The sequence below is a fragment of the Hakea prostrata genome, chromosome 1, assembly GCF_041222555.1.
Source record: "Hakea prostrata isolate BN-2017 chromosome 1, UWA_Hpros_2, whole genome shotgun sequence".
Taxonomy (NCBI): domain Eukaryota; kingdom Viridiplantae; phylum Streptophyta; class Magnoliopsida; order Proteales; family Proteaceae; genus Hakea; species Hakea prostrata.
In genome coordinates, this window is record NC_142600.1 from 76,545,936 (window position 1) to 76,573,221 (window position 27,286).

The window sequence follows — 27,286 nt, forward strand, 5'->3', positions numbered from 1 at the left end:
TTGCCATTTTAAGAGACATTTTGGATGTCTCTGCTAGTTCTATATATATTTTTAAATATATGTAATTTTTGCCATTTGTTGGGGTGTCCCATAAATTTTTCTTACATTATACAATAAGCTATCCCAATAATGTAAAATTGCCCGTTCTAAGAAAAATGAAAAATTCAAAGCTCCCCCGCAATTGAAAGATGAAACCGTTTTCGATTTGAAATAATTAATAAATCAGACGGTTGTCATAATTCACCTGTCGATCCGTATATACCATGAAACGATCAAAAAAAATTTGAGCAAATTTTGAAAAGGGCTGCGCTTTCGCTCGCATCTGGCTCTAGTTTTTACCGTTGGCACATTTTCATCTGGGTTCTGCTTCTCAGTGTAGTTTTACCGTTTGGATAAATCAATCTTGGTTCTTCGCATCTCTCTTCCTGGAAAGCTCAATAAAACAGCTTCAAGCGAATCTCCGTTCTCAATGGCAGGAATAAAACGACTAGGACAGTCAGATTCGAACCTCGATACAAATGATTCAGCTGTAAGTTTTCATTTTTCTTAATCGCCTTCACATCTCGTTTCTTGAACCCTAATTCTAATTCTGCTTCTGCTGTGTCTGGTATTTGCTGAGATGCACTTGGAGCTTTAATAGTTACATACACTCTAGGGCTTCAGCTAGGGCTTCAGCTTGGTGGGTTCTTCCTGGGGCTAGGAGTTGGCTTACTTTGTCTAGGGAATTCATGCGGAAGGCCATTGCTTAATGCATGTTACGAACAATGATGAAATGCGAATGCTTCTTGTATTTATAGATGCTACGAAGAGATTTTTTATTTGGGTGGTAAAAGAAGGGATTTTTGATAATATGAAGCTTTTGGAGAAGTCATTTGAGACTTAGTGCAATTCTGTTTTTCACAAAAGGCATACTGGTACTGGGATATCATTGCTTGTTACCGCCCTTATGCAGGGCTGCTTTCTTGGATTAGAATCTGACTTTTTCAAAACTCTGGTCTTTCGTTTTGTATCATCTTATTTTACTACCGTAGTTCTTATTGATGCTTGTGTGAAATGTGAACTTTCCGTACTTTTTCCCCTTTTGATGCAGTTCCGCAGCAAGAGAATAATGGCAGCTTCATCTTTGGATGATCGTAGGGCAGAACCTTCTCGGCCACATCCATCGGCAGAATGCCAATTGGATGCTCGCCGAGCAGCATCAGCTCAGCAGCATGTTAGAGCTCTTAATTCCCAGTTTGCCAGGTTATCATCTCAACTTTTCCTACAGATTATTTCAACAACATAGCTTCTAAGACATGCTTTGTCCTTACTCTGCTGTCTGCATAATGGGGGGAAGAAATCACGATTAGGAACTAAGTAAAAAGCTTGATATTGGAATTAATTTGATTTCTCCTGTCAAATGAGGAGAAAATTAACCTTTTAGGAAAATGGAAGGCAAACATGAATGGATACTTCTTCCGTTTCAAAGTTTAGTGGTTTTCTTAAATTTCCTAAAATGGTTAGTTTGTTAATCTTGTTGAATGGTTTACAAATGTGAATCAAGTATACCGGCAAAGCTACATGCTTGCAGTGGTGCTATAAATTTGTTATGTGTTCTTATTCATTTGATTTATACTTGTATCTTATTAATATAATCTTAACTCGTCTAAGTGTTTTCCACTAAAAAGGATCAGTCACATGGGCTTTATTTTGCTGTTCTACTATATTTATGGTCATGTTAGTTGTCACTATGAGGCATGATTGTCCAAGTGTTGCCTAGGTGTCCAGACACTACACATGTGTCTAGTCATCCACCTTAGTTTTTATCACCCCCGCAGGAATGCCTTGATGCCTAGGTGCCATGGGGGATGCTAACATGGTGAAAGTTGAGGAAAGAATTAGAGTTGGATGAAAGAAGTGGAGATGTGTGTCCAAAGTGTTTTGCAACCAATATATCCAATTAAAGCTTAAGAGGAAGTTTAGTTGGACTATTATACACCTAGATATGATACATTGAAGAAGTGGCATATTGAAAAGCTCTATGTAGCAGAGTTGAGGATGTCAAGATTGTGCTGAAACTATTAAGGATAAAGTAAGGAATGAGCATATGGAGTTGGCTTGGGAGTTGTCCCAATCAATGGAATGATTTAAGGTAGTACAATCATGTTTAATGGAGGTCTAGAATGCCCTAGATTGGAGGAGAGATTTAATTCTGATTAAAGGTGCTTTCAGAGCTTGGGACTGCCCTAGATATGTGTAGGCTAGGTCTTGTACAAAGTATGACCTTGGATATGTGTACTTGAGGTTGAGGACAATGAGCAACATACAAAGATGCCATTTTGCTGAGATTCTCCTGGCTTGCTGGGCTGTGCCTCTCTCCTCTTACTTGCACCTTTCATTTTGTTGTGTTCCTTTTTCATTTCTCATCTCTCTCTCTCTCTCTCTATATTCTTTTTACTAGACATTGGATTACCCTTTTTTCGGGCATGGATCCATGTAACCAGCCCCATTTAGTTGGAATGAGGTTGAATTTGTTGTGGTTGTTGTTGTTAGTTGTCAACTATATACCATTCATATACTTTTTTCAACTCCTTCCCATGTCACTTTTAGTCTACCTGTTGCTGAGTCAAACTTCTTATAACTACTCTGTGGTTCCATGCCACTTCATTCAATGGCTGCCAGTGCAAAAACCCTTGCTTCATTTACTAACACCCTTCAATTTGTCATCTATTCTGGCCACTAGTAGGTCACCTAGAGTTTTCATTTCTGGTTTTACTTTGTCTAGTTTTACCCTTAACCCATCTCAGCAACCTCATCCCTCCTGCACTTGGATTATTAATGTGTAGTTTCTTGTCATTCAATATCTCAATGTCATAAAACATTGTTGCTCTTATAGTTGTTCTGCAGAATTTTGTTCCAGTGTTTCACATAATACTCCAGGTCCAGAAGACCTTGCTGGCTTTTTAGCATTTCTGATTAATTTTAGACCTAGAAAAACTGCAATTCAGATTGAGTGGTTCATATTATTAATGATGATTTGATATGACTTTAGAGTTTTCTTTATTAGAACTAAAATATAGAAATTGCATCTGATGGAGGAGTGCAATTAAATTGAATTAACTGATTGTGTAAATGAGTTAGCATTGTGTAATACTCAAAATATAGAATTGTTTCCTAATGTGTTTCAATCATTGTTTGTTTTTATAAATTAATGCATATGTTGTGTGAGCTATGTCAACATTAATGTAATTCTAGTTTGGGTAAAGACTTAACTAGAAGCCAAAACAACTAGGATTTGCTATGAAAGGTGTTTTGGTAAAAAGTAGGTATTCTGGTCAGCTAGGTCAGGGTCAGATGCTGGGGTTGTGCCGGATGAGTTAAGGGAGTCTTAACGGTGAAGGTTTCTTGGAAGTTTTAATGGTGGAATTGTGCTGGAACTGAATGGCGGTTGAAATAGGGTTTGGTTTCAAGATATCTGAGAGAATCTATGCTTTAGGATTGGAGTTTAGGCATTGAGTTTTAGTGGCTTGATCCAAATATGGAACAGAACTGATGATTGGTTAGGTCTAGTTGACTGAGATGTGTTTTCTAATTTCTAGGATTTGAAGAGGGTGGGGGTGGGGCTGCAGCTTGGACCTAGTTCTCCAAGGGGCAGGAGTATTCAATTTAAAGACAGTTAGTATTGATGGCTGGAATGGTATGTGCAGGTTTTGGGTCCTTGTGAAAGTTGTCCACAGATGGTGTGAAGTCTATTGTTTGAGTAGTTTAGAGGATTAGAATAAGGGGGGTGTGTTTAGAATTATTGTAGAAGATCCTTGGTAGCAGCTTATATACTCAAAGAACTCGAATAAAAATCGAAATTTGAAAGGGATTCTTCAAGACTGGAAGAAAGCTTCAGCTGGAACCACTGGGGCTTCACACTGCACTTTGTCGGTTAGATCTCATGCCAATCCCACCAGCCTTGGATCCATCACATGACAAACTGTGATGGAGGAAATAAAGTTTCAGAGCAGCTCAAAAAAGAGACTTTAATTTTGAGAACTGTGAGGTTATTAGCACCCCCATGATTTCATATGGGTATCCAGATGGAGATGAACTGTGTCCAGTTTGAGCCTTAGGGCTGCTTTGATAATAAAATGAATTTGGGAATATGTATTATTTGGATAATTTAAGAAATTGTGATATTTTTGCAAGTGGTGGAGTTGGTTAGGAATCTTGGGAGGTTGTTTCTGTGTTGAAGTTTGTTTCCAAGTTTACTAGGTTTCCTTTGTTACTTGGACTTTTCTTCTTTTAAATGCTGTATCAGGATGAAATTTCAGATTGAATCGAATGAATTTAGTTTATTGTTCCATGGCCTTTGGGCTGTGTAGGTATGATTCCCTTCCCCCCGTCTGTTAATGCAATTTCTTCTCTTTACCCCCACAACTCTTGATTCTTCCCAGTTGCCCTGCTTTTCCTAACTGACCCTTCAGGTATCTTTTTACACTTGACACTGATCTTGACCAACACATCATGCCCTTCACCACTTCCCATTTCCACTCCCCCCCCCCCCCCAAAAAAAAAAAAAAAAAAAAAATCGGAAGGAAATGCTGGATCATAGAATTTGATGATGATTTTGGAGTATGATTGGTCCCATAGGGTTCTGATGTAAAGCAGGATCCAGGGTTAAGGGTAACAATGTATTTCCCTAGATTTATGGTTGTCCAGGAAATTTTGGCAATTAAGGATGAAGATTCTAGGGTTTCAGAAGGTGTTTTTACACTTTTAAATCCAATCACAGTGTGAACATGGTTCTAGGAATTTTCAGGTTTTATGGTTTTAGAGGGTTCAACTAGGGTTAGAGAAGGGGAAAGGCCTTGCTGTTCTGCAGTTCAGAGCTAATGGTGCTACTGTTCTGCAGTTGAGATTCTGAATTCAGTGAGTGAAGGGCAACGGTGTTAAGGGACTTGGGGTTTTCTTGAAATATAAAAATTCTGCAGAACTCTTAAGGAAGAAGAAGTGCAGGATTTTTCTAAGTCAAGAAAACTAAGTAGTTTAGGAAAATAACTTTAGGATTACACCCTAGTGTTAGGTGCGAACCAAGGGAAGGGGAAAAGGGGTCTAATGGGGCTCTGGGGATTGGGATCTGCAGGGTAAGGGGTTTCTAGGGTGCCATGGGTGCAAGAGAGGGGAGGGGGACCTGCGGGCACTAAGGGAAGTAGGGAAAGGGGCTGGGGAAGTCGTGGGGGTTGGAGAATGCTGCTGTTAAGGTACAGCTGCAAGGGAGGAGGGGATTCTTTGGTGTGCAAGGCAGGGAATGGGATGGGGGGCTTCTCTTACTTGAATGCTTTGATGGAGGCTTGAAGGCTTTGATGATTACTTGAAATCTGCTGTATTGTTGAAGAAGGTGAAGAACTTGAACAAAACACTCAACCAAGGCCTTCCCAACAAGGAGACCCTGGTCCTCAACTCAATCAAGTTTATTAATCATTTAAATTGAACATAACACTGCATGAAGAGGCTATTTATGGCCTAAAAACAAAGGCTCTGACTCAACCTTGGAAGTCCTTAACAGATAAGGTTCCAATTAAATCTTGAACTGGACCTCCTATTTATAAAGCAACTCTTAACAGATAAGATAAGGAATCACGACTAACTGGGAAAACAACTTTTAAGTCAAAATAGAATTCTCCAAACAAAACCAAACCTTACTCAACTTAACAAACTGGACTCAACGAAAATTCTGGAAAATTCTAAAATTAATTTAAGAACTAAAGAAGGGCTAAAATGTCCAAAATACCCCTCAAAAGGCATTTGGCCAGCTTAGGGTGGCTTCTTGGAGCCATCTTGGGGGCCCTACTTGTGCATTCGGCCAGGGATTCTTTGTGTTCACAGGTTCTGCTTGTTTACTGGATGAGTTGGTGTATCATTTGAAAAAATAATAAAAACTTAAATAAAGGCTTCGGTTCTTACACACTTGAGAAGATAATATTCGGCCTATAGCTGGCAGACAGTTGTAGAATGAATTTTGCAAGTCTGCAACTAAAATGCTGCCTGTATATGAAGTTCTGTAATGATCGTCTAGATTTTCTCTCAATTTTCCTTTCATTGATCATACTGGGAATTTATGAGTTTCATGGTTCTATTAAATGTTCCCTCTCTTTATTATGAAAATGATTGGTGTTTTGCAATCTTCAACCTTGCATACTTTGTAATGCAAATGTCTCTCTATGCATCTCCCTCCCAATGATTCTAAAACAAGAATTCTATATTAATGATGTCTTTCTATATAAACAGTTGGGTGCAGTCTCAGATGCAAAATCACCCAAATGAACTTTGGGGAGATGGTGTACAAGATTACTTGACTTATGCATCACAAATTATGGTAAACTCTCTACTGATCCCCTAATGAAGGCTTCATGTATTTATTCTGCACACATTTAACTGTTAATATTTTGAAGTTTTGTCCTCTATGGATTTTACTCTTGCTGTTATGTTATTTCAACTGGCAACTGAAAATGCTATTCTGTTATGTTGGTTTAGGTTTCTATATAATTTTGTACCAATGAAGATGGAAAATAGTCAAACCATTTTAGTTGATCTTGGTTTATGATAGGCCTAATGATTATGCATATACTTCCATTTCGGACCCGGGTATTTTGTTCAATGGGCAATCAGTAAGAAATCTTGTTTAGTGGTTAAGGTGAACCACTGGATAGGAACTTTGGTTGTGTAACCGTCAAATTACTCCCCCAGCCATCGAGGTCATTGATGCAATAGCACTCTCATCAATGGACTGATTTGAACCATTCTGGAAGCCCAGACAAAAGAGAACCAGGTCCAAACCTGGCTTGCAGTTCAGCAGGGAGACCTAAGGTCCCCTGGGGCCAACTTTTATGGTTTATTTTTGTACTTGGGAATTTATTTTCTAATATTAGAGTTAGGGAACGATAGAATTACAGGAGACAGAGTTTTCCAGTTATGGAGTCTTATTTCATCTTCTTCATATGTAAACATGAACCACAATAGAATTAGAATTGAATGAATGGAAAATTCTTGAGTTTTACATCAGCTGTAAAGCTGTTGCTTAACTGTTGGTGGTTGACTGATGCCTTCTCTTCTTTGGTAGTTCAGTAAACCTCTGACTTGGTCCTCTCTTCCAGGTTTGGTATCTCCATCTTTGTATTCTTCAATTCTTCGTCTTTTTCTAATTCCTGCTGTCAGTTAAAATTTATTTCAATCTCATCACTTGTCTGTTGGTCACTCCCAACATATTTGAATCGAACTTCATTGATTTGTCTTGTTTCTTCCTTAGATTTGGTATGTTTGGGTTACTCCTTAGTCCTTAGGAAGACTCAACCTACAAAGTCTGGGATTAATACCTTGCATGGATTCTGAATTCAGACCTTCTACTTGATTCAGTTTTAGTCCTTACTTTTAACCCTGTTAGTTGCTCTTTTGGGTGTCTTTAGTTGTATTCAAACGAGCTGGGAGTCTGATTCGTCCTCTGAAATATTAGGTCATTTGGACTACATGTTGGTAAGTTTCTCATCTGAAGCCAAGGAAGCTTAAAACCGGGTTCCTTTTGGGTGGGCGGGGTGCGAGAGAAGCACCCAAAAAACCAAAGGAGGGGATAAAAAAAGTTGTTTCTTTGTTTGAATAAACAAAACATAGCCAAATAGGACCTTTCACAGGGAATCAACTTTAGATTTGATAAGACTTAAGATAAATAAAATTCAGATATAAAGATAGGCTGAAAACCGGAGTGGTAGAACAAGGATATTGGTTTAAGAACAAGGACTAAATAGGTCTTCAAAACAGCAGTAGACTATAAAGAAGAAAAGGATGGAACAATATAAGAGAATTAAGAGAACAATAAGGACAACAAAGTAACACCCGGGCTTCACACCGCAAGGTGGATCGATTGGATCAAACACCAACCTACCTTGATCAAACACAAGGGGTCTCCAGAGAGAAGGAATGCTAACAAAGCAATTTGATTTCAATAGATGAGTTGTCTCTCACCACTTACATAAGTCTCTTTATATAGCATTCTAAAGAGACATAAACATTAATGGCAACATCCAACCACTAGCTAACACCACCTACCTATTAATGATTCAACTACTACCTAACCTTGACAAAGGAGAACTCCTTTGACAATGAGTTCTCTTATTTTCAAACTAAAGCCCCTTTTATTGACTTTCTAAAAACTAGACTTAGGCTTAGGTCTAGACTATGAAGTTCAACAAATGTGGGCTAACTTTAACCCACTAAAACAGCCCTAGCCCATGAAAGCCATGGGCTGATTCAGGTGACAACTTTAGGCCTTTGATGGGCCTAACCCAATGGGCTTCTTCTTTCGTAAATATGCTTCAACGCATCAACTCTCCCGGCTGAAAACATTCGCTCCGACGAATGAGCGAAGGACATGTAACGCTCATACAAATCAGGATCGAGTTTCTTGAAATCATCAGCATGAATCCAAGTACTATCATGTCGTGGACGATTCTTCCATTTGACGAGGAAAGCATGGTATCCAGTGCCACGACGAGTGGTTTTGTAAGAGTCATCCAAAACCTCTTCAATGATGTCAGTGATTGGTGGCTTGAGTTGGGGCAGCCTCAACATTTGTTCAGTGTCTCCATCATCAGAGTGGTGTCCTACATAAAGATGTAAGTCAGCCACGTTGAAGACATTGCTTATGTTCATTTCTCCGGTAGCTCGAGTACATAAGCATTTGGTCCAATGCGTTTCAGCACCTTGTATGGACCCATCTTCTTTGGATGGAGTTTGTTGTTGACCCCATGTTGGAACCTTTCTGGGTTGACACGAACCATCACCATGTCTCCTGGTTGAAACTCCACATATCGTCGATGATGATCTGCTTGTAGCCTTGTAGACATCATTGTTGAGAGCTATTCTTCGGCGAACATCAGCATGTACCTCTGTGATATGGCGCAGAAACTCGTCAGCCTCAATACTCACACGTGCTTGTGGTGGTAATGGAATGAGGTCTATAGGCCGTCGGGGTTGAACTCCAAGTAGAATCTCAAAGGGGACCAAAAGGAGTACGACCGCGTACGATTAACCGAGCTGTTGTAAGCAAACTCAGCTATGTCGAGTATGGACGGCCATGTCTTCTCATAGTCACGAACCAAACACCTCGAGTAAGTTTCCCAAGCTTCTATTCACCACTACATCGCCCGTCGGTTTGTGGATGGAATGCGGTTGAAAGCTGTAACTTTGTGTTACTTTTCAGCCACAATGTCTTCCAAAAGTAGCTCGTGAACTTGACGTCACGATCTGAGACAATGCTACTTGGTAGTCCATGTAGTCGTACAACCTCCTTAAAGAATATCTTTGCAATATGAGATGCATCAAAGGTCTTTCGACATGGTATAAAATGAGCCATCTTTGAGAATCGGTCAACCACAACCATGATGGAGTCGGATCGCTCTTTTGTGGAGGGTAGCCCAAGTACGAAATCCATACTAATATCAATCCAAGGTGCATGAGGACTGGTAATGGTGAGTACAAACCTGTATTTTGCTTGGTTCCCTTGGCTAGCTGACAGACTCTGCATCTTTTGATTACATGATCAACATCCTTTGCAATATGGGGCCAATAATACCGATCGGTAACTTGTATGATAGTCTTATCCTTGCCAAAGTGACCTCCCAAACCTCCGCCATGCAACTCCCGTATGATGTGATGTCGTAGGGAAGAATTTGGAATGCATAACCGAGTTCCCAAAAACAAATACCCATCGTGAAGTGAGTATTTATGATGTTGCTTGCCTTGCTGTAACTCCTTGTATGGCATGTTGAAATCTTCATCAGATGCATACTCATCACGTATCTGATCAATGCTAACTGCATGTCTTTGAGAATGTGCTAAGAGAAGTACGAAAGAAGAGATTGGAAGGAACACAAAGGAGATAAGCAACATAGGGGGAGACGGAATGAGATACTAGCGCATGATGGTATAGAGAATGAAGGATGAGATAATGTCTAAGGCGAAAGGACAAAGATAGAGCAGATCAAGGAATAGGGGGACATGAGTCGAGAAAGCGATAGGGTGCTCGCATCAATACAAGACCAATATGGAGGCATGGACCTCAAATATAGGTCAAAACGGAGGAAGTATTGGAGCGATCTTTGCTGATAAGATGAAAGGCTGGTTGCGCTGTGTAGAACTCACCTTTGCCTGAAAACTGGTAATAGGTGAGAGCATAAAGTGAATGAATCTGAAAAGATGCAAGTCAGAAAACTAGAACGGGATTGTCTTGGTGAGCCAATCATTATACGTTATCTCCGGATCAGCAAGGAGAGACAATAAAACCAAGGAAACAACTGGCAGCATAAAGGAGCATCTGAGATTGATGTATAGCTCCATGGGAAGCACTCTCAAGACTTGGAGATGATCGATGTGATCATCGGATGCTTGTAGATCAATATATCATCAAAGTATAGACCAAAAATCGACAATAAAAGGACGGAGTACGTGTCATCACCCTCATGAATGTACTAGGTGCATTCGTCGGACAAAAGGCATGACTTTCCATTCGAATAGTCCATCCTTGGTCTTGAAGGCGATTTCCACTCATCTCGGGCCGAATACGAATCGATGATAGCCACTCTAAGATCCAATTTAGAAAAGATCTAGCCGGATAGCATGTCAACATGTCATCAAGCGCGGTATAGGAAACCTATACTTAACGTAATCTTGTTGATTGCTCTGTCACACACATGGAGAGCCATCCTTCTGGAGTGGAAGCTGGTACAGCACATGGACTTAAGCTCTCGAATGAATCCTGAGAGCAACTCATTCACTGTCTTTTGAGTTCATTGTGCCGGGGCAAGGCGATAAGCCGGTAGGTTTGGTAACACGAACCCGGTACCAAATCAATGGCATGTTGAATATCGCGCATAGGCGGTAGCTCATTAGGCAACTCATCGGGAACCACATCAGAAAAATCAGAAAGTAACTCTTTGATGGGTGGAGGGAATGTGCCTCGAGGTGGAGGCGTGACTACCTGTAACAAGAGAATACAGGTATCATGGCTAGTGTGAATGAACTCCTGTGAGGAACAACCAGCAGCTTCTTTGCGGTATGGACAACAACTTTTGTGCCATTGGTCCCCTTGGTTGGTCTAAGGACCTCCGTTGAGATTTCAGCTGGGACATTGACTGGGTGGAGGACAGTGTGAAGTCTTGAACTTGAATACACAGGTCTCTCCCCCGACCATAACATCATTATCATACATCCATGGTGACCAAACAGAACATCATAAGATGCATAGGGATTACATCACACCATACCTCTTCCTCATATCGATGGAGCTTCAGTGGTACGGAACACCGCTGATTTACCTCCAAAGTATTCCCATTCAGCAAAGATACCCGATATGGTTGAGGGTGCTTCTCCACCTTCAAGTTTGCTTTCTTCGCAAAGGTGTCTGAAGTAACGTTGACACAACTCCCACTGGCAACTATCACCAAAGCGGTATTATCCCCGGACTTCATACGGCTGTAGAAGATACAATTGGCGGAGTCCTCTCCTTTGGTTTCAGCCACCAAGATGCGGCTACTATATGAATGCCATAAGCATCACCTCTATTAGCATCATCCTCATCATATGCAGCTCCGTCATAGTCGCCATCATCGAGCGGGTATGGGAATAGATCAGGATCTTCTTCCTCTGCTGACTTTTCTATCTCAGCAACAGCATTAATCTTTTGACGGTGTGGGCAATATTTAGCATAATGTCCAACCTCTTGACAGTGAAAACATTGTGCTTGGCTGCCACTAGTCATAGGAGCCTTGCCCTTATCCTGTCGGGTAGGAAATGTGGGTTGAGTAGGGGTTGTTGTTGTAGGTTTTGGTGCTGGAAAATTTCGCCTAGCCTCCCCGGCTTGGTATCCAAACCTTTTGTTGTTGGATGCCAATAATTCTTCCGCACGTAGGGCCTTTTCAAAACAATCCCGCACGTTCTCTACATCCACAAGCCAATGGCCCTATTGATTTCAGGCCGTAAACCCAATCGAAACGTGACAAGATTTGGATCTCCCTCTCTCGAATTCCCGTACGAGAAGAAAGAGAGTCAAATTGTTCCATATATTCTGCAACTGACAAGTTCCCTTGGCGAAGAGAATTTAACTTGTCTTGTAGTCGCAATCGAAAAGTAGATGACAAGTACTTTTCTCTCAGTTCTTCCTTCATTTCCTCCCACGTAGTAGGAGCTCTACCACGATCTTCCAATTCATATTCGCGAGTTCTCCACCATTCACGTGCAGCTCCAACTAGCTTGGTACGTGCTAGCTTCATCTTTCGTACCTCCGAGAGTTCATACCAATCAAAATAGTCATCCAACGCTGCCAACCAATCATAAAAGACTTGAGGATCATGCTTACCCGAGTATTCTTTGAGTTCAAGCTTAACCCTGTGAGAGTCACCAACATGCTTATTGAATGTAGGTTGTTCTCCAGCAAAATAACTTCGTACGTGCTCCTCAAAAGTTGGTTGCACAACTGGAATCCTTTGGGGTCCTCTCCCCATATTTCTTCGAGCAGGAAAATTGGCTACAGAATGAGCAGGATGGAATTCTTCACCAAGTGGAGGGTGAGGAACATGAGTAGAGGCAGCAACTCTGGCCTCCATTTCTAAGAACCTCTCGTCCATTTGCTTCTGGTTCGCAGTGATTTGGTTGCTCAGTTGTTGAACCATCTCCATCATTGCTGCCATAGGATTAGTTGGACTGGATGGTCCAGAATTTTCACTCCCTGTCATGGCTCTGATACCAAATAATGTAGTACTGTATTTGAATGATCAAAACAGTAGCCAAATAGGACCTTTCACAGGGAATCAACTTTAGATTTGATAAGACTTAAGATAAATAAAATTCAGATATAAAGATAGGCTGAAAACCGGAGTGGTAGAACAAGGATATTGGTTTAAGAACAAGGACTAAATAGGTCTTCAAAACAGCAGTAGACTATAAAGAAGAAAAGGATGGAACAATATAAGAGAATTAAGAGAACAATAAGGACAACAAAGTAACACCCGGGCTTCACACCGCAAGGTGGATCGATTGGATCAAACACCAACCTACCTTGATCAAACACAAGGAGTCTCCATAGAGAAGGAATGCTAACAAAGCAATTTGATTTCAATAGATGAGTTGTCTCTTCACCACTTACATAAGTCTCTTTATATAGCATTCTAAAGAGACATAAACATTAATGGCAACATCCAACCACTAGTTAACACCACCTACCTATTAATGATTCAACTACTACCTAACTCTTGACAAAGGAGAACTCCTTTGACAATGAGTTCTCTTATTTTCAAACTAAAGCCCCTTTTATTGACTTTCTAAAAACTAGACTTAGGCTTAGGTCTAGACTATGAAGTTCAACAAATGTGGGCTAACTTTAACCTACTAAAACAGCCCTAGCCCATGAAAGCCATGGGCTGATTCAGGTGACAACTTTAGGCCTTTGATGGGCCTAACCCAATGGGCTTCTTCTTTCGTAAAACCAAAAAAGAGGAATGTTTGGGGGGGGGGGGGGGGGGGGGGGGGGGGTGGTGGGTCCTTTTTCTTTTAAAAAAAAAAAAAAAAAAAAAGAAAAAAAAAAAACAAACAAACCCCAACGCAAGAAAGGAAAAAAAAAGAAGGGGAAGGGGAGGAGAGAAAAAAGGTAATAAATATTTGGTGGTTGATGGGGGGGGGGGGGGGGGGTGGGGGGGGGGCGTTGATGTAGAAGGATATGGAGTCCAGAATAAGCTTTAGTGGCACATAGGAGCAGAGGATCATTTCCTGATGTTCCATTCCATGGTAATGTTTACCCAGATCCGATCTCTTTGGAAAGCTAAGATCTGATCGGGCTGTGGTCAGCTCTTAGCTAACAACTTTATTTCAAATTGAAGAGGAGAACAGGCAAGTGAAAAAAAATTGGTCAATGTTTTCTCTCGCGTTCAAGCATACACTGCTTGAAGGAGGGATGTAGAAAGAAACGGATTGTAGTAGAATGGCTTATTGATCCATGATCTCAAGCCCTTTATTTATAATAAAGTGGAAAGTAGACTATTACAAGGAATAGAAGTTTACATGAATGCAAACTCTAATTTAACTCCTATACAAACTCTTATTAGACTCCTAATAGAATCCAACACTCCCCCTCAAGTTGAGGCATGGATATCACACATGTCCAACTTGACCAAAAAAGTATAAAACATCTGTCTAGGTAAACATCTGCAATTTGATCTTCAAACTTATAGATTACGTTTGCCTTATAGACTTCCATTTGATTTGTCCTCATCTTTACTGCAACTTTATGTCTCCAAGGAAGAACACCCAAGTAAAAAAGTAGAATCTTAAAATGTTGAGAAGACTAAATTTCTGCACAAATTTGAGGGAAAAAATATTTTTGGGGTAACAATAGCTAGGGTAAAACAGCCAAAGTGAAAGTTTTGATTTGTAGCAATGTTAGATCTTTAAAGGGAAAGTTTGCCAAGGGACAATCTCCAAAGGTAGGGGAAAATTTGTCAAGATAAGTGACAATCTCCAAAGGTAATAGAGATCAAGTTCTGCAAAGGTCAAACGACAAGTCTTTTGCAAGGTTAGATCTCCGAAGGGAAGATGTCAAGTTAAGGGGCAAATCTTTAGGGTTAACAGAGATCAAGTTCTGCACAGTCAAAAAGATAGCTCTATAGCAATGTTAGATCTCCAAAGTGGAAGATTGCGAAGGTAAGGGACAAACTTTCAAAGGTAACAAATATCAAATTCTACATAAGGAAGTCTACATGAAAGGCTTTGAATTGTAGACATCTTCAATCTCCCCCTCACGTGTAACGTTACACGTGGGAAGATAATAACAAAGGAAATTCCAATTGGGAAACTTGGAAAGGAAGAAATTGTAATGGTAAGATAAAAGTATCAGGAAAACAAATCTAGAGAAAATGACAAAATTTGAAAGGGGGTTGACCGAGCCTACGGTGCCACTAATGAAGGTCTGATATTACCGAATGGACCGGATTAGAAGATGTAGTCAAAGCAGAAGTAGATCCTCCAATCGGCTCGAGCAAATAAAGTCCATTTACCACGACCAATCTCCTTCCCCAAATCTTGAAGTAGCTAGGTAGGAGTTGGTAGGGGTAGTAGAGGAAGCAGTGGTCGAGGCTGTACCGGCAGTAGATGATTGCATAATACGTCGCAGAGTAGCGAACTCCTCCTGTGAAAAACCAACGTCTGCAGAGGGTGTGGTGGAAACTGTCTCAGAAAGATTAGTCTTTGGTTTTCCCTGTCTTTGTGCTCGTTTTTGCTCAAAATCAGCAGGCTTCCCATGCAGTTTCCAACAATTTTCCTTGGTATGATATGGTTTGTGACAGTGCTCACATTTGACAATCTCCTTAGCCGGATCAGATTTAGTGCGAACGGACTATAAAACTGATTTTTCCATAATAAGAGTATGAAGCATGACTAATCGACGGCTTTCCTCACACTGAACAAGAGCATAAGACTGTTCTAGTGTAGGAAAGGGAGAACGACTTAAGACTTGCACTCTGATCTGATCGTACTCCACGTTCAAACCAGCCAAGAAGTCATATACTCAAATCTTATCAATGTACTTCTTATATGTCGCCACATCATCTGGATTAGTGGGGTGATAATCCCCATAATGATCCAACTCTTGCCAAAGAGATCGCAACTCAGGATAATAGTGGGCCATAGTTAGTTCCTTTTGGGTAGTCTCATGAAGCTTCTTTCGTAGCTCATAAACCTGTGCATCATTCCCCAACTGTCCATATGTTTCAGTAGTAGCCTTCCAGATTTGGGCTGCAGTATCAAGTAATAGGTAACCCCGGGCAATATTTGGATGCATGGAATTCAAAAGGAATGACATAATAAGAGAGTCGTTTGATATCCATTTATCCTGTAAAACACCTGCGGTAGTGGGTTTGATAGTAGTGCCCGTAATGTATCCAACTAGTCCTCTTCCAACAATAGTCAGGTAAGCAGATCGAGACCAGATCAAGTAATTTGTGCCGTCAAATCTTACCTAAAGAGAATGAAAAGTGGAAAAATATTCGGATCTAGTGGGAGCAGTAGTATCATCAATAGTTGTCATATTGACAAAATTATCTGCAGTTCTTCAGTCTTCACCCTTTCGAAGTAATAGAAACGTCGTAGAATGCAATAGCCAAACAACTCAGACAATTTTTCTCCTTTATTTATTTATTTATTTATTTTTTTAACAGAATAGCAGATTATAAGAAACAAAATAACAATATGGTTTGGCCAAATATGCAATGGTCTGGTTTGGTCTAAAGTTGGAGAGAACCAAAATATGGTCTAAAGTTGGAAAGAACCAAAATATGGTTCAACCAAGATTTATTGTTTACCTGGTTCAATCTGATTCGTTTTCTCTTCTTCTTCTTGAAGTCCCAAAAGCTGGAGAGAGGAAGCAAGTAGCAGCAGCGATGAAGCAAGTAGCAGCAGCGATGGTGTTTCTTCTCTTTCTTCTCTTCTTCTTTCCTTTTCTTCCTGGTCTTCCCTAATCGAACCCACTGTAGTGCAGTGGGTACCGAAGAACAGAGAAAAAAAAGGAGATGGGTTGCGAGGGTTTGTGATGGGTGCAGTGGAACTGAAGAACCGAAAAAAACAGAACTGTGGGTTGCAAGGGTTTGCGATGGGTGCAGATGCAGCGGTGATGGTATGCCAGAAAAAAACGATGGGTGAAAAAAAATTCAGGGAATTTCGATGGCTTCTGGCTCGATAAGAGATGCAGCGGTGATGGTATAAGCAGGGTTCCTCTTCTCTTCTTCTTTCCCTCATTTTTCTTGTTCTTGCAGTGGCAGATTTCTGTCCAAAAATGAAGAATCGATAGGTGCAGAAAATTTCTGAATTTGAATATCTGCGATAGTTGCAGAAAAAAAGAGGAATTTGAATGTCTGCGATAGTTGCAGAAAAATCCTGCGATGGTTGTAGAAAAAGTTCTGCAATTGTTGTAGAAGAAAGAGCTCTATGATGGTATTACAGTTGCAGAAAAATCCTGCGATGGTTGCAGAAAATTCTGCAACTGCGATGGGTTTTACGGTAGCAGAAGAAAGAGAAAATCTGCAAAAAATCTGCGATGGGTTTTGCAGAAGGAAAAAATTCTTCAATCGAACTTAGGCTCTGATGCCATGTAGAAAGAAACGATTGTAGTAGAATGGCTTATTGATCCATGATCTCAAGCCCTTTATTTAAATAAAGTGGAAAGTAGACTATTACAAGGAATAGAAGTTTATATGAATGCAAACTCTAATTTAACTCCTATACAAACTCTTATTAGACTCCTAATAGAATCCAACAAGGGACAAGAATTCGGAATCGATATGAAATTACTGTGTTAGGAGGCAGTTGATGAGCATACCAAACTTCTTCTTTCTTTTATCACTTAGGAGCCGTGCGAGATGAAAGTCTCATGCACGGTTTTGAATGAGAGAAAGAAGTGAGGAATCCTCTTTTCGACTCTGACTCTCCCACTCGAGAGATTTTTGGGATAAAGACCAATCGCCACTGTGAAGCTGTACCTGGATATATTATGCTTAGACCTAGGCAGCTTGTGCCAGAGAGCAACAGAGCCACATGCCTATGCTACTGACTTTTTATTTCCATTTATTCTCATTCTTATGTTTCTTAATCACTCTTTCATCACAGGAGAAGTTCCATGACGTTGTTGACTGGCTTAAAATGAATGCTTCCAAAGTTGAAAGTGTGTCCATAGCTTCACACAACACGGAGAAAAAAGCAGTACCTGAAGTTAAGAGTGATGTTATTAAACCAATACATGAGAAAAGTGTATTTGGGTTAGCAGGTTCAACTTCAATCTTTTCAAGTTCATGGAATCCTTCTTTACCACCCAACAATCAGGGTCCAGTCCTTTTTGGTATGTAATAATTTTTTGAACCTGGATTAGTGTCAAATGTTTTAAGGAAGTAACAGCAATTCCTCCAGGATGCAACATATTGCTGAACATCCATTTTCCACATTGCTATCAGGGTTTCAAAATTCGGTTCCATCAAACCATGAAGCTACAGATGATGCAGATGGTGGTGAGGCTATGAAGCTGTTGTCTTTTGTTTGTATTCTTGGAAGTTCTTTAAAGTTGATATTTAACTGCCCATAATTATTTCATGCTTTTATTTGGGCATTTGCTTAAGAATGGTATCATGTACCGTTGGTTATATCTTCATACTTCTGAAATGTTAGATTTGATTTATTCAGACATCCTTCATTTTATAAACAAGCTGCCCATAAAATTGATTTCATTCATAATTCACAATCATCTATGCAACAGTACATAAAGGGGGGGGGGGATCTCACTCATTCAATATTCGGCAAGGTGTGGGTACTGGGATAAATAGTTTAAACTTGGCTCTCAAATCTTCGTGCTAAGCTTTTTTTCCTTCTTTTTTTTTTGGGGGGGGGGGGGTAGAATAGTTATTTATTTAAACTCAAATCCTCTAGGGAAGGTACATCCTAAATTGTCTATCAACAGCTACATCATTGGCCTTTCTTAGAATTTCAAAAGCAGATGGCAGTAGCTTGATATCTTGAACAATATATTTGATCTTCCAACCCTCCAAGGGGAATTTTTCTTCTTCAAATTCTGAAGAAGCTGAACTACTGCTGCATTGTCATTTCCATTGATGATCTCATTGAGGTGCGAGTCGATAGCCCATATCACGGCTCCTCTAATTGCAAGAGCTTGCTGAAGATCTGATTGATTGTCACATTCTGGTGCAAAAAAAAAAAAAACACCATCCTCCCTTGTTCAGCTCTTGCAAACCTCTAATCCTGTCTTGGAATCACCATTGGCCATTGTAATGCAAGCTCTATCAACATTGATTTTGATCAGACCAATAGGTGGAGTATCCCATTTAATCTGTCTCTTTTCAATAGCTGGGTAAGTTATATTTTTGCTGTTAGGTTCTCTGCAAACCACTTGATTTGACTTGGTTTTTAGAGCTCCTTCCATGGCTGTATTAGTATAATTAATTCAGATAGCCTACAGCATGAAAAGATGAATGATAAGGAAAAGTTCCAGATACGGGTCCTGCATCTTGGTGGACAGTAAATTGCTTAGCTGTGTGTGAATTTCCTCATGTTGATTCCAAAAGCATTGTAATGAGAGATTCCAAATCTGTTGTGCAAGCCTGCTTGTTAAGAATATATACTCTGCTGTAGCTCTGTGATGTGAACAGAGTGAGCATAGGTCTGAATTTTGGCATCCTTTATGCTTCAACAGATCCAGATCTGGTTATGTTCTGCGTGTCATTTTCCATAAAAGGATCTTGACTCTTGTTGCTAAGGGTAGGTGCCGAAGTCTTAGCCACATGCTTTGATTCTCCCTATTGCATTCCAATGAGTGCAATCTGTAGAGGCTACTGGGAAGGTACATGTTGATGTATTTGACCATGTGTAAGCGTCCTTTTCTCTGCTTAAGGGAACGTGAATCTGTAAGATTGCTTCAGCCAAGTCATGGCCGCCATTCATGGACTAATTCTTAATCCAGCTATTTGTATGCTCATTAATGAAACGAGCAACGGTGGGTGGTGCATTATTGAGTGCTGGAAATGGAGCTTGAAGTGCTGGCCTCCATGGTATCTATCTATCTTTCCATGTGTTGATCGATTGTCCATTCCCAACTTGCTTTAGAAGACCATCCTTCATGAAGTCTCTAGCCGAAATGATTGATTTCCACCCGCAAGAAGAGTTAGTGGTAGCTGTGGGCTGCAAGAAATGAAGATTCTTAGATAAAATTTCTTTCACTAATCTTCCTGAAGAGATTGGTAGCTGTGGGCTGCAAGAAATGAAGATTCTTAGATAATATTTCTTTCACTAATCTTCCTGAAGAGATTGGTTGGGATTGAGGAGCTCCAAGCCTTCCAAGACAGAAGAGCAAGATTCAAAGCTTCCATATTTTTGAGATTCAGGCCTCCATTTCTCTTGGATTGACAAATGGTCTTCCAGTTGATGTATGCCCCCGAGTCTCCTCCCTTTTGGACCATAAGAAATTATGATTTGCATCCTCTAATTCTTTCAAAGTGGATTTAGGTAGTTTGAAACAAGACATAAATGAGATGGCATGGCTGAGGTGGTAGCTTGAATGAGAACTGTCTTCCATGCCATGTTTAGGAGTTTAGCTTTCCAATCTTGCAACCTTGCATTAATCCTTTGTAAGAGAGAGTCAAAAGGCTTCTTTTCCAATATCCTGCTTATAAGTGGAATGCCAAGACGGATGTCTATCTCTGAGGTTGGGGTGATATGAGATTGAGAGGAGAGTTGCCTTTTGAGCTATTTGATGTACTATGGCTGCAGTATGCTCTTGTTTCTTAAATGTTAAGCTGTTGTCCCGATAGAGAGTAGCAATAGTATATAATTTCTTGAAACTTCTCTGCTTCCTTGTGTGGCTTGTCCAAAGAGAGCCAAATCGTTTGCAAAGGCTAGATGAGAGATGCTTTCTCCTCCACTAGATAGCTTAATTACCTTGATTTTCCCCCCCATTCTTGCTTTCCCTGGGTGGCTCACTAAGATTTCAGCACACAACAGAAAAAGATATGAAGAAAGTGGGGTCTCCTTGCCTCAGACCTCGTGATACTTTAAAAATCTATGAAGGGCTTCCATGAAGCAAACTGAATATTAGTTGCTATGATATAAGACATTAATCACTTGATCCATCTCTGAGGGAACGGGAGAAGAGGACAACAAGGGGAAAACCAAGAAGAAAACGAGACGAAAAAAGGAAAAGAAACAAAAACACCGGGGACACGGCACCAAGAGAAGGCCACAAAACCAGCAAAACAGACCCCCCCAAAGCAAACGCCGAAAACGAACACCCAAGAAAGGACCCAAGGACGAAAGGACCAAAGAAGAAGAAAGACCAACAACCAAAAGAACGAAACAAAGGACTCAAGAACGTCCCAGAAAGGGATACCCGCGAGGAGACGGACAGGGACCACATACCCCCAACGCACCTGTCCCAGGGAAACGAAACCCGGGGTAAGGAGGGGGACCCAGGGGTCGGGGGCAGCGGCCGCGGGGGGGGGCCAAGGAGACGAAAACGAGAGGCCCAAAAACACAACTGGCCAAGGGATGGACCAAACCCAGAAGGGGAGGTGAGAACCAACCCCAAAACCAAACCCACGTTTCTCCTTCGCGAGATGGCAACCCGGCCGGAAAAAGAAAAAAAAAAAAAAAAGAAGAAAAAAAAAAAAAAAAAAAAAAAAAAAGAGAAAAGGCTGAAACCATAACATTGCAATGCTTTTTCAATGGACCATTTAGGCCTATCATATGCTTTGCTCATATCTAATTTCACTGCTATGAAGCCTGCCTTTGTTTTCTTGCTCTTTTTGATTTTGTACATCATCTCATGGCCAATCAGAATGTTGTCTTGTATATGCCTCCCTTGTATAAAACCATTTTGATTGAAGGAAATGAGTTTAGGTAGGATGAGCTTTAACCTATTTATGAGAATCTTAAATATGATTTTGTAACACACATTGCATAGGCATATTGGTCTGAAGTCTCACAATGAAGATGGAAAGTCTGTCATTGGGATTAGAGCAATTTATATTTAATTTATAGCTATTGTAAATGTATCAGTAAGAAAGAAGACTTGTATAAACCTAATGAAATCTTTTCTGCTAGTTTCCCAAGTGGACTGCAAGAAAGTGCTTGAGTACCCATCAGCACCTGGTGATTTCACCCCATTGATGTTATTAAACATTGTTTTCTTGATCTCTTCACTAGTGATGGGAGCCAAGAGAAAACCTGAATTCACTGGAGACCCTTCCCCTAATTAAGTCAAGATAATTATCAGGAAGGTGAGGATTAGAAGAGGTGAAAATTGATTTCAAGTGCTTTGTGAAGCATGGTTGTCAAGGCGGCAAGGTGAGGCGGCAGAGGGCTACGTAAACCAAGGCGACACCAGGTCGCCTTGACCCAAAAATGGGCCTAGGCGGACACTTGACAACCATGTTTGAAGACATCCTCTATTTGGTTCTCTCAGTAATGTAGCAACGTCATTGTGTAGCCCCCTGATTTTGTTTGTAGCTTCTCTTTTCATAGTTGAGACATGGAAGAAGTGGGTGTTTCTATCACCTTGAGATGTACAGTTCAGTCTAGGTTTTTGTTCCCACACGGTATCTTTCTGATTCAGAGTCAATCTTAATTTACCAAAAGATACTTTTACTGAATATCCCGTTCTTGAGATTTCGAGCCAATGGGATGTCAAGATGAGTAGAGATAGCATTTCTGATTTCTTCTCTTGTATTTAGCTCTCCTACCACTGTTCTATTCTAATATCTGAGTTCGTAACTTTGTATTGCAAGTCCCCACATCTTTAGGTTATGACACAGGAATGAGAACCGTGAAAATCTTGCCCATGCATTAGAAACAACTCGTTTGAAAGTGGGCTTCATGATCCAAAGGCTTCAAAACGAGAAGGCCTGGGATGTATATTTTTAATGACTTAGGTTTGAAGAAGAATTTCATCATGGTCAGATGTGGCAATTCTAACATACACCTGTCCAGTCTGCCTTCCACTCTCTTTTGGTTATTTTGCATGTTGCTCCAGCATGTGTAGCAAATCTTTAGTTCCATTTGGTTTCAATGAAAGTCCACCACATCTGTTTTCAGGTAACAAGTAAGAATTCCAATCTCCTCCCAGAATCCAAGCATTCTCAACAAAAAAGAGCAAGTTGCATAAGTGTTTTGCCTTTGATTCTTTCTAATTGAAAAGTAAGGAATCAAATAGAGAAAAGTCATAGTCCATTGATGATTGGAATTAGTGACCAGAACATGCATACACCATGAAGACATCCATAACAATCAACAGTAACTTTCTCATGCCAGCACAACAGAAGACCACCATCACCTCCACTCAGAAGATGAAACAAGACATGACTGACTAAAACCAAACTTATGACTCGCTGACTTAGGACACAACTTGGATGACTTTATTCCTGACAGAAAGATTGAAGAGGATCTATGCTTTTTAATATTTGCATTCGTCTCCATTATTGTCAAGGCTGGACCCAAGCTTGTCAATTCAGGCATAAAACCTTCACTGCTCACTCGATGGCTGAGACCGGTCAGCCATCACAACCTCAGACAATCCAGCTTCATTTTTAAACTTCTTCCTCTCAGGTTCATATTTATCGCTTGTGCTTTCTTCATCAAGGTCCCTTATTTGAAGCTTATGTTTGTAAGTCAGCATTGGAGTGAGCGTCTCTTGGTTAGAAGTTATCTCTTTTCCTTTAAGAGGACTTACATTCTGGTGGCACTTGTAATTGTTGAATTTGTTGGAGACCCGAAACTCCATAGAAGCCCCTTGCTGTGTCAATAAGTATGGCCCTTGTTGCCCAGTGGGAGAAAGAAGGTGCACATGGCCTTGGGATTCCATGAGTTACAGGATTGAAGGCCGAATCTGACAGTTTCTCCATGGGGGTTTGGGTAGCAGAAGGTAAACTGAGAGTCAGTTCAGTTGTCATTCGAGAGAGGGGGTTGGGCTGATGTATGGTGAATTTGATATCATCAAACATGGGGATTAGTCCTTGGTCTTTAACAGTGGCATGTTTCCCCACAAAAGGCCTAATCACAGATTCACATTAATAGGGGTATGATCATTATTCATTACCACCTTGATGACGTGGGATGTCAACACTGAAGACTTGAGCCATCAAATGAAAGCTCTTAAGCATCTTTATTTGTCTTGGTTTTGTATAAGGTGCATTTGTTGGGGGATTTGGGATGTCGCTCAAGTTTGATGGATCAGTGGTGACAGAACCAGAAAACAAGTCAATCATATATCCTGCAGACTTCCATTAGAAGATTGGATCTTCTTGGGGGTATGACACCCTTTGGAAGGAGAAGACTTCTGAAGGTATCAGAACTGTTCGGAGAAGACAGAGAGCTCATCAGTTCTGTGGTGGTCTTGTAAGGACATTCCATGCTTTTGTGGCTCACTCTAATGCAGTTAGGACATATCAGGTTTGGCGAATGCTCATAAGTGAAGTTGACTACAGCAGACTTAGTTGGAGTCATTTCGAAACAAACTGAAGACACCAAGTCATGGGTTAAAGGGATAAGAACCCTTGCTGCAGGTGGATTATTAGTGGATATAGCTCCCATTGGGCATTCAATATCAAGCACACGTCCTACTTTGGATAAGAGTTGATGAAGGATGTCCTTTTGGTAAACATCTAATCAAGGCTACTAATCTAGATCTGCATAACACCCACTGGGAAATGTGCTATGTTTGCAGTCAGTGACTGATTCAAGGATTGCATGTAAGCAATATTGTTCTTATATATCCATGGATGTGAGAAGAGTACGCGTTAATGTCCTTAGCATTTGCAAACTTGATTAGGATACTATCTACTGCACCTTCAACTAAATGAAGCTCTTCAACGTTCACAGATTTTGGTTGCCATGCCTTCATAAACATATGCTACAAATCATAAAGGTTGACAGCAACCCTGTCTCAAACCCAACACAGAATGGTATTACTTAAGCCCTTGTTTCACATCATTAAGTTTTTTTGGGAAGTAAAGCTCATGGTTTCGATGGGTCTAACAGGTAAATCCAACTTGACAGCATTGTACTAAGCTGATACATAGATTTACAATGTTAGAATACCAAGACCTTCTAATCAGACCTGAAGAAATAAGAGACAAGAACAAAGGAGGAAGAAGAAGAAGAAGAGAGAAGTGAGAAATAGAGTCGTGGGAGAAGTCTCTTTCAATTCTAACTGCAGATTCTGCTACTTATGTTCACTAACTTTTTAATAATAGAAAACGACCAGTACAAGTACCGAAATGGCCTTGTACCCCATCAATTAGATGTCCTAGTAAATGCTATCATCATTAGGACTAAAATACCCTTATAAAAGTGCAGATTTGAGCCTTATCGAATGATGTTATAGAGTATGATCTCATCTCTTTCTTTCTTTCTTTTCTTTTTTTTTTTTTTTTGGGGGGGGGGGGGGTGGTTGTTAATTCAACTAATGGCTAAATCAATAATCAGTTTTTCTTTCCCCTTCTATTGAATGTCAAACCAGTAATCTCAACATTTTGAGCCAAATTTGTTTATATACTCAATATTTATCAAGAAATTTCCAAGAGAAGTTCAGAATGTCAATTTTCAGTTCTTTGGCGTATTGAGTGCTTTTCTTTTGGATTCCCAGACGATGATATAGAGCAGCCAAGCAGCCCATCTTTGAAGAAGACAGAGGAGAAGGGTACTGTGGTAGTACATGAAGTCAAATGCAAACTATTTGTAAAGGTATCTATCTATGCATGTTGGGAAACTTGTTTTCATGTACTTAAACTGGCACATACTTATCATGCACTTCTCCTTGGCTTGTAGTTAGTTAGCCTTGCAGTTGATTTACTGAACAGTTGTATCTTGCTTCCTAATTTTGTTGTCTACTTTCACCTGTTTGTGTGGAGAAAAAAAAATCTTATTTTAGATTCAGTACCTGGAAAAGCGAAGCCTACCACAATGTTAGATTCAAGCCCCTCTGCACTTGCCTGCTGTTTTCTCCTTTGTATGAGATTAATTTGAAAAATACCAATAGGGAAGGTTTTCTGCATATGGTAAGTCATCTAGTCTTTGGTGTTTTAAAATTTAAAAGGGACCTCTAATATTACTAATGCAGCATCAGGGAAGGGAGCGACAAGGTTCTGGTAAACCCAGCCCAACCCCGGGTTTAGCCCATCCCTTTAGGGCCTGTTTAGTTGCATGAATCCAAAGATTTGAAATCTTTGGATTCACAAATGGGAGATTTATACCCGTTTGTTTGTGTGAATCCTTGGATTCATGAAATCTAGAGATTCACCTTTTTACACTAAAAATGTGAATCTATAGATTTATGCGTATGAGGTGAAATCCAGAGATTTCATCTCTACTATTAAAATGTTAAACATTTGAACCATGACTCTATAAATGTTTTTTTATGATGAATCTATAGATTTCATTCCAAAGATTTAAGCTAACCAAACAGTTAATTTTGTGAACCATGACTCCATAGATTTGAAATCTCTAGATTTTTGAAATCTCCAAACTCAAGTAATCAATCAGGCCCTTAATCAATCTGGAATATCTCAGTTGAGTCCCAGCCCTTTCAGGCATTTCCCTTGCTGACCTGATTTTCTGGCTGGGCGGATTGGCCCTGATTTACTTTGCCAGCCCCTAATGCTTGCTATTTCAAAGCCAGACTGCCTGGTTGACCTAGCTACCCTTGGGTTCCCCAACCTCCCCTTTTTTTTGTTGTTCATATATTCACTAAAAAAAGCAAGAAAAATGAGACATGACCAACACCACTTGGTCTTAATATTTTAACCTGTTATAATAAACCAAGAAACAGCAAGCTTCTGCTTGGCACCATTTCCACACCCGCTCCCTTCAGTCCAAGGCGCCAACCTTGTCTAAAGTTCAGAGGGCATATTCACTAGTCAAGGCTTCACTGTCTGGAGAGTGCTCTCCCTTTGCCTTCCTGGCCAATCTCTCTTTATTAACCATTCCGTTTGTCCCCTCTTCTAGTATCCTTTGTCCAGCAGTTGAAGATACCCACCGCCTCTTCTTTGCTTGCCCTTACACTAAACGTATCTGGATCCTTGCCCTTGCCTCCATTTTGCCTCGTAGCAGATGCACCAACCCTTTGGTACTGAGTCCAATTGGATCATCTCCCTCCTTTGGTGGGTCTTCAGTTGCTGATATTACCGCAAAGCTACTGTTTGGTGCGTGAATCTCTCAGATTTGGATGGAGCGAAACACAACATATGTAGATGTACCACCAAATCTAGATCCTTATCTCAAATTTAGAAAGCCATCTGTAAAGATGTCAGCTCCAAGGTATCACTTTCACCCCAAACCCCTTGTAGATTCCCCAAGGAATAGGCTCATTAATGTTACTTGGGTTTAGATTGTGCTTTATTGACCCCTCCCATGCTTGCTTAGTGTCGAAGGCTCCTTTGTATCTTCTTTGTTCCCCCTTCTGGGTTTATATATATTTTTATTCCTCAGAAAACCCCAATGAAAACCATTTCCCTAAAAAAAAAAAGAAACAAAATGTAGTCCCATAACATATTAATAACATGTAATCTTATTTTAAGGGCCCTGTTAGGGTTTTCTTTGTTGTGGTTACGGCAACCTATGCTGTTTTATTTGAGGTTTGAAACTTTTGATTGGTATGAGAGCTTTGAACATGCTCCAGCTTGTCTCACACCATGGATTATCAACTAATGCCACTGTTGACCATCTAATGCCAACACCA

The 27,286-nt window shown here is 40.3% G+C and overlaps 1 protein-coding gene across 2 annotated transcripts in view; it reads left to right on the forward strand.

The window, feature by feature from the left end:
• Positions 1-245: 245 nt before the first annotated feature.
• Positions 246-27,286, forward strand: part of LOC149030177 (Pleckstrin homology (PH) domain superfamily protein) — a 38,809-nt gene continuing 11,768 nt past the window's right edge. Inside the window, exons 1-6 of one of the 2 annotated variants that reach the window (XM_089142495.1) lie at positions 246-529; positions 1,091-1,242; positions 6,256-6,343; positions 17,665-17,893; positions 18,006-18,059; positions 25,196-25,293. In XM_089142495.1, the coding sequence (XP_088998621.1) occupies positions 470-529; positions 1,091-1,242; positions 6,256-6,343; positions 17,665-17,893; positions 18,006-18,059; positions 25,196-25,293 (681 nt within the window). In that variant the 5' untranslated portion in view covers positions 246-469. The other variant, XM_089142496.1, reaches the window with a different exon arrangement.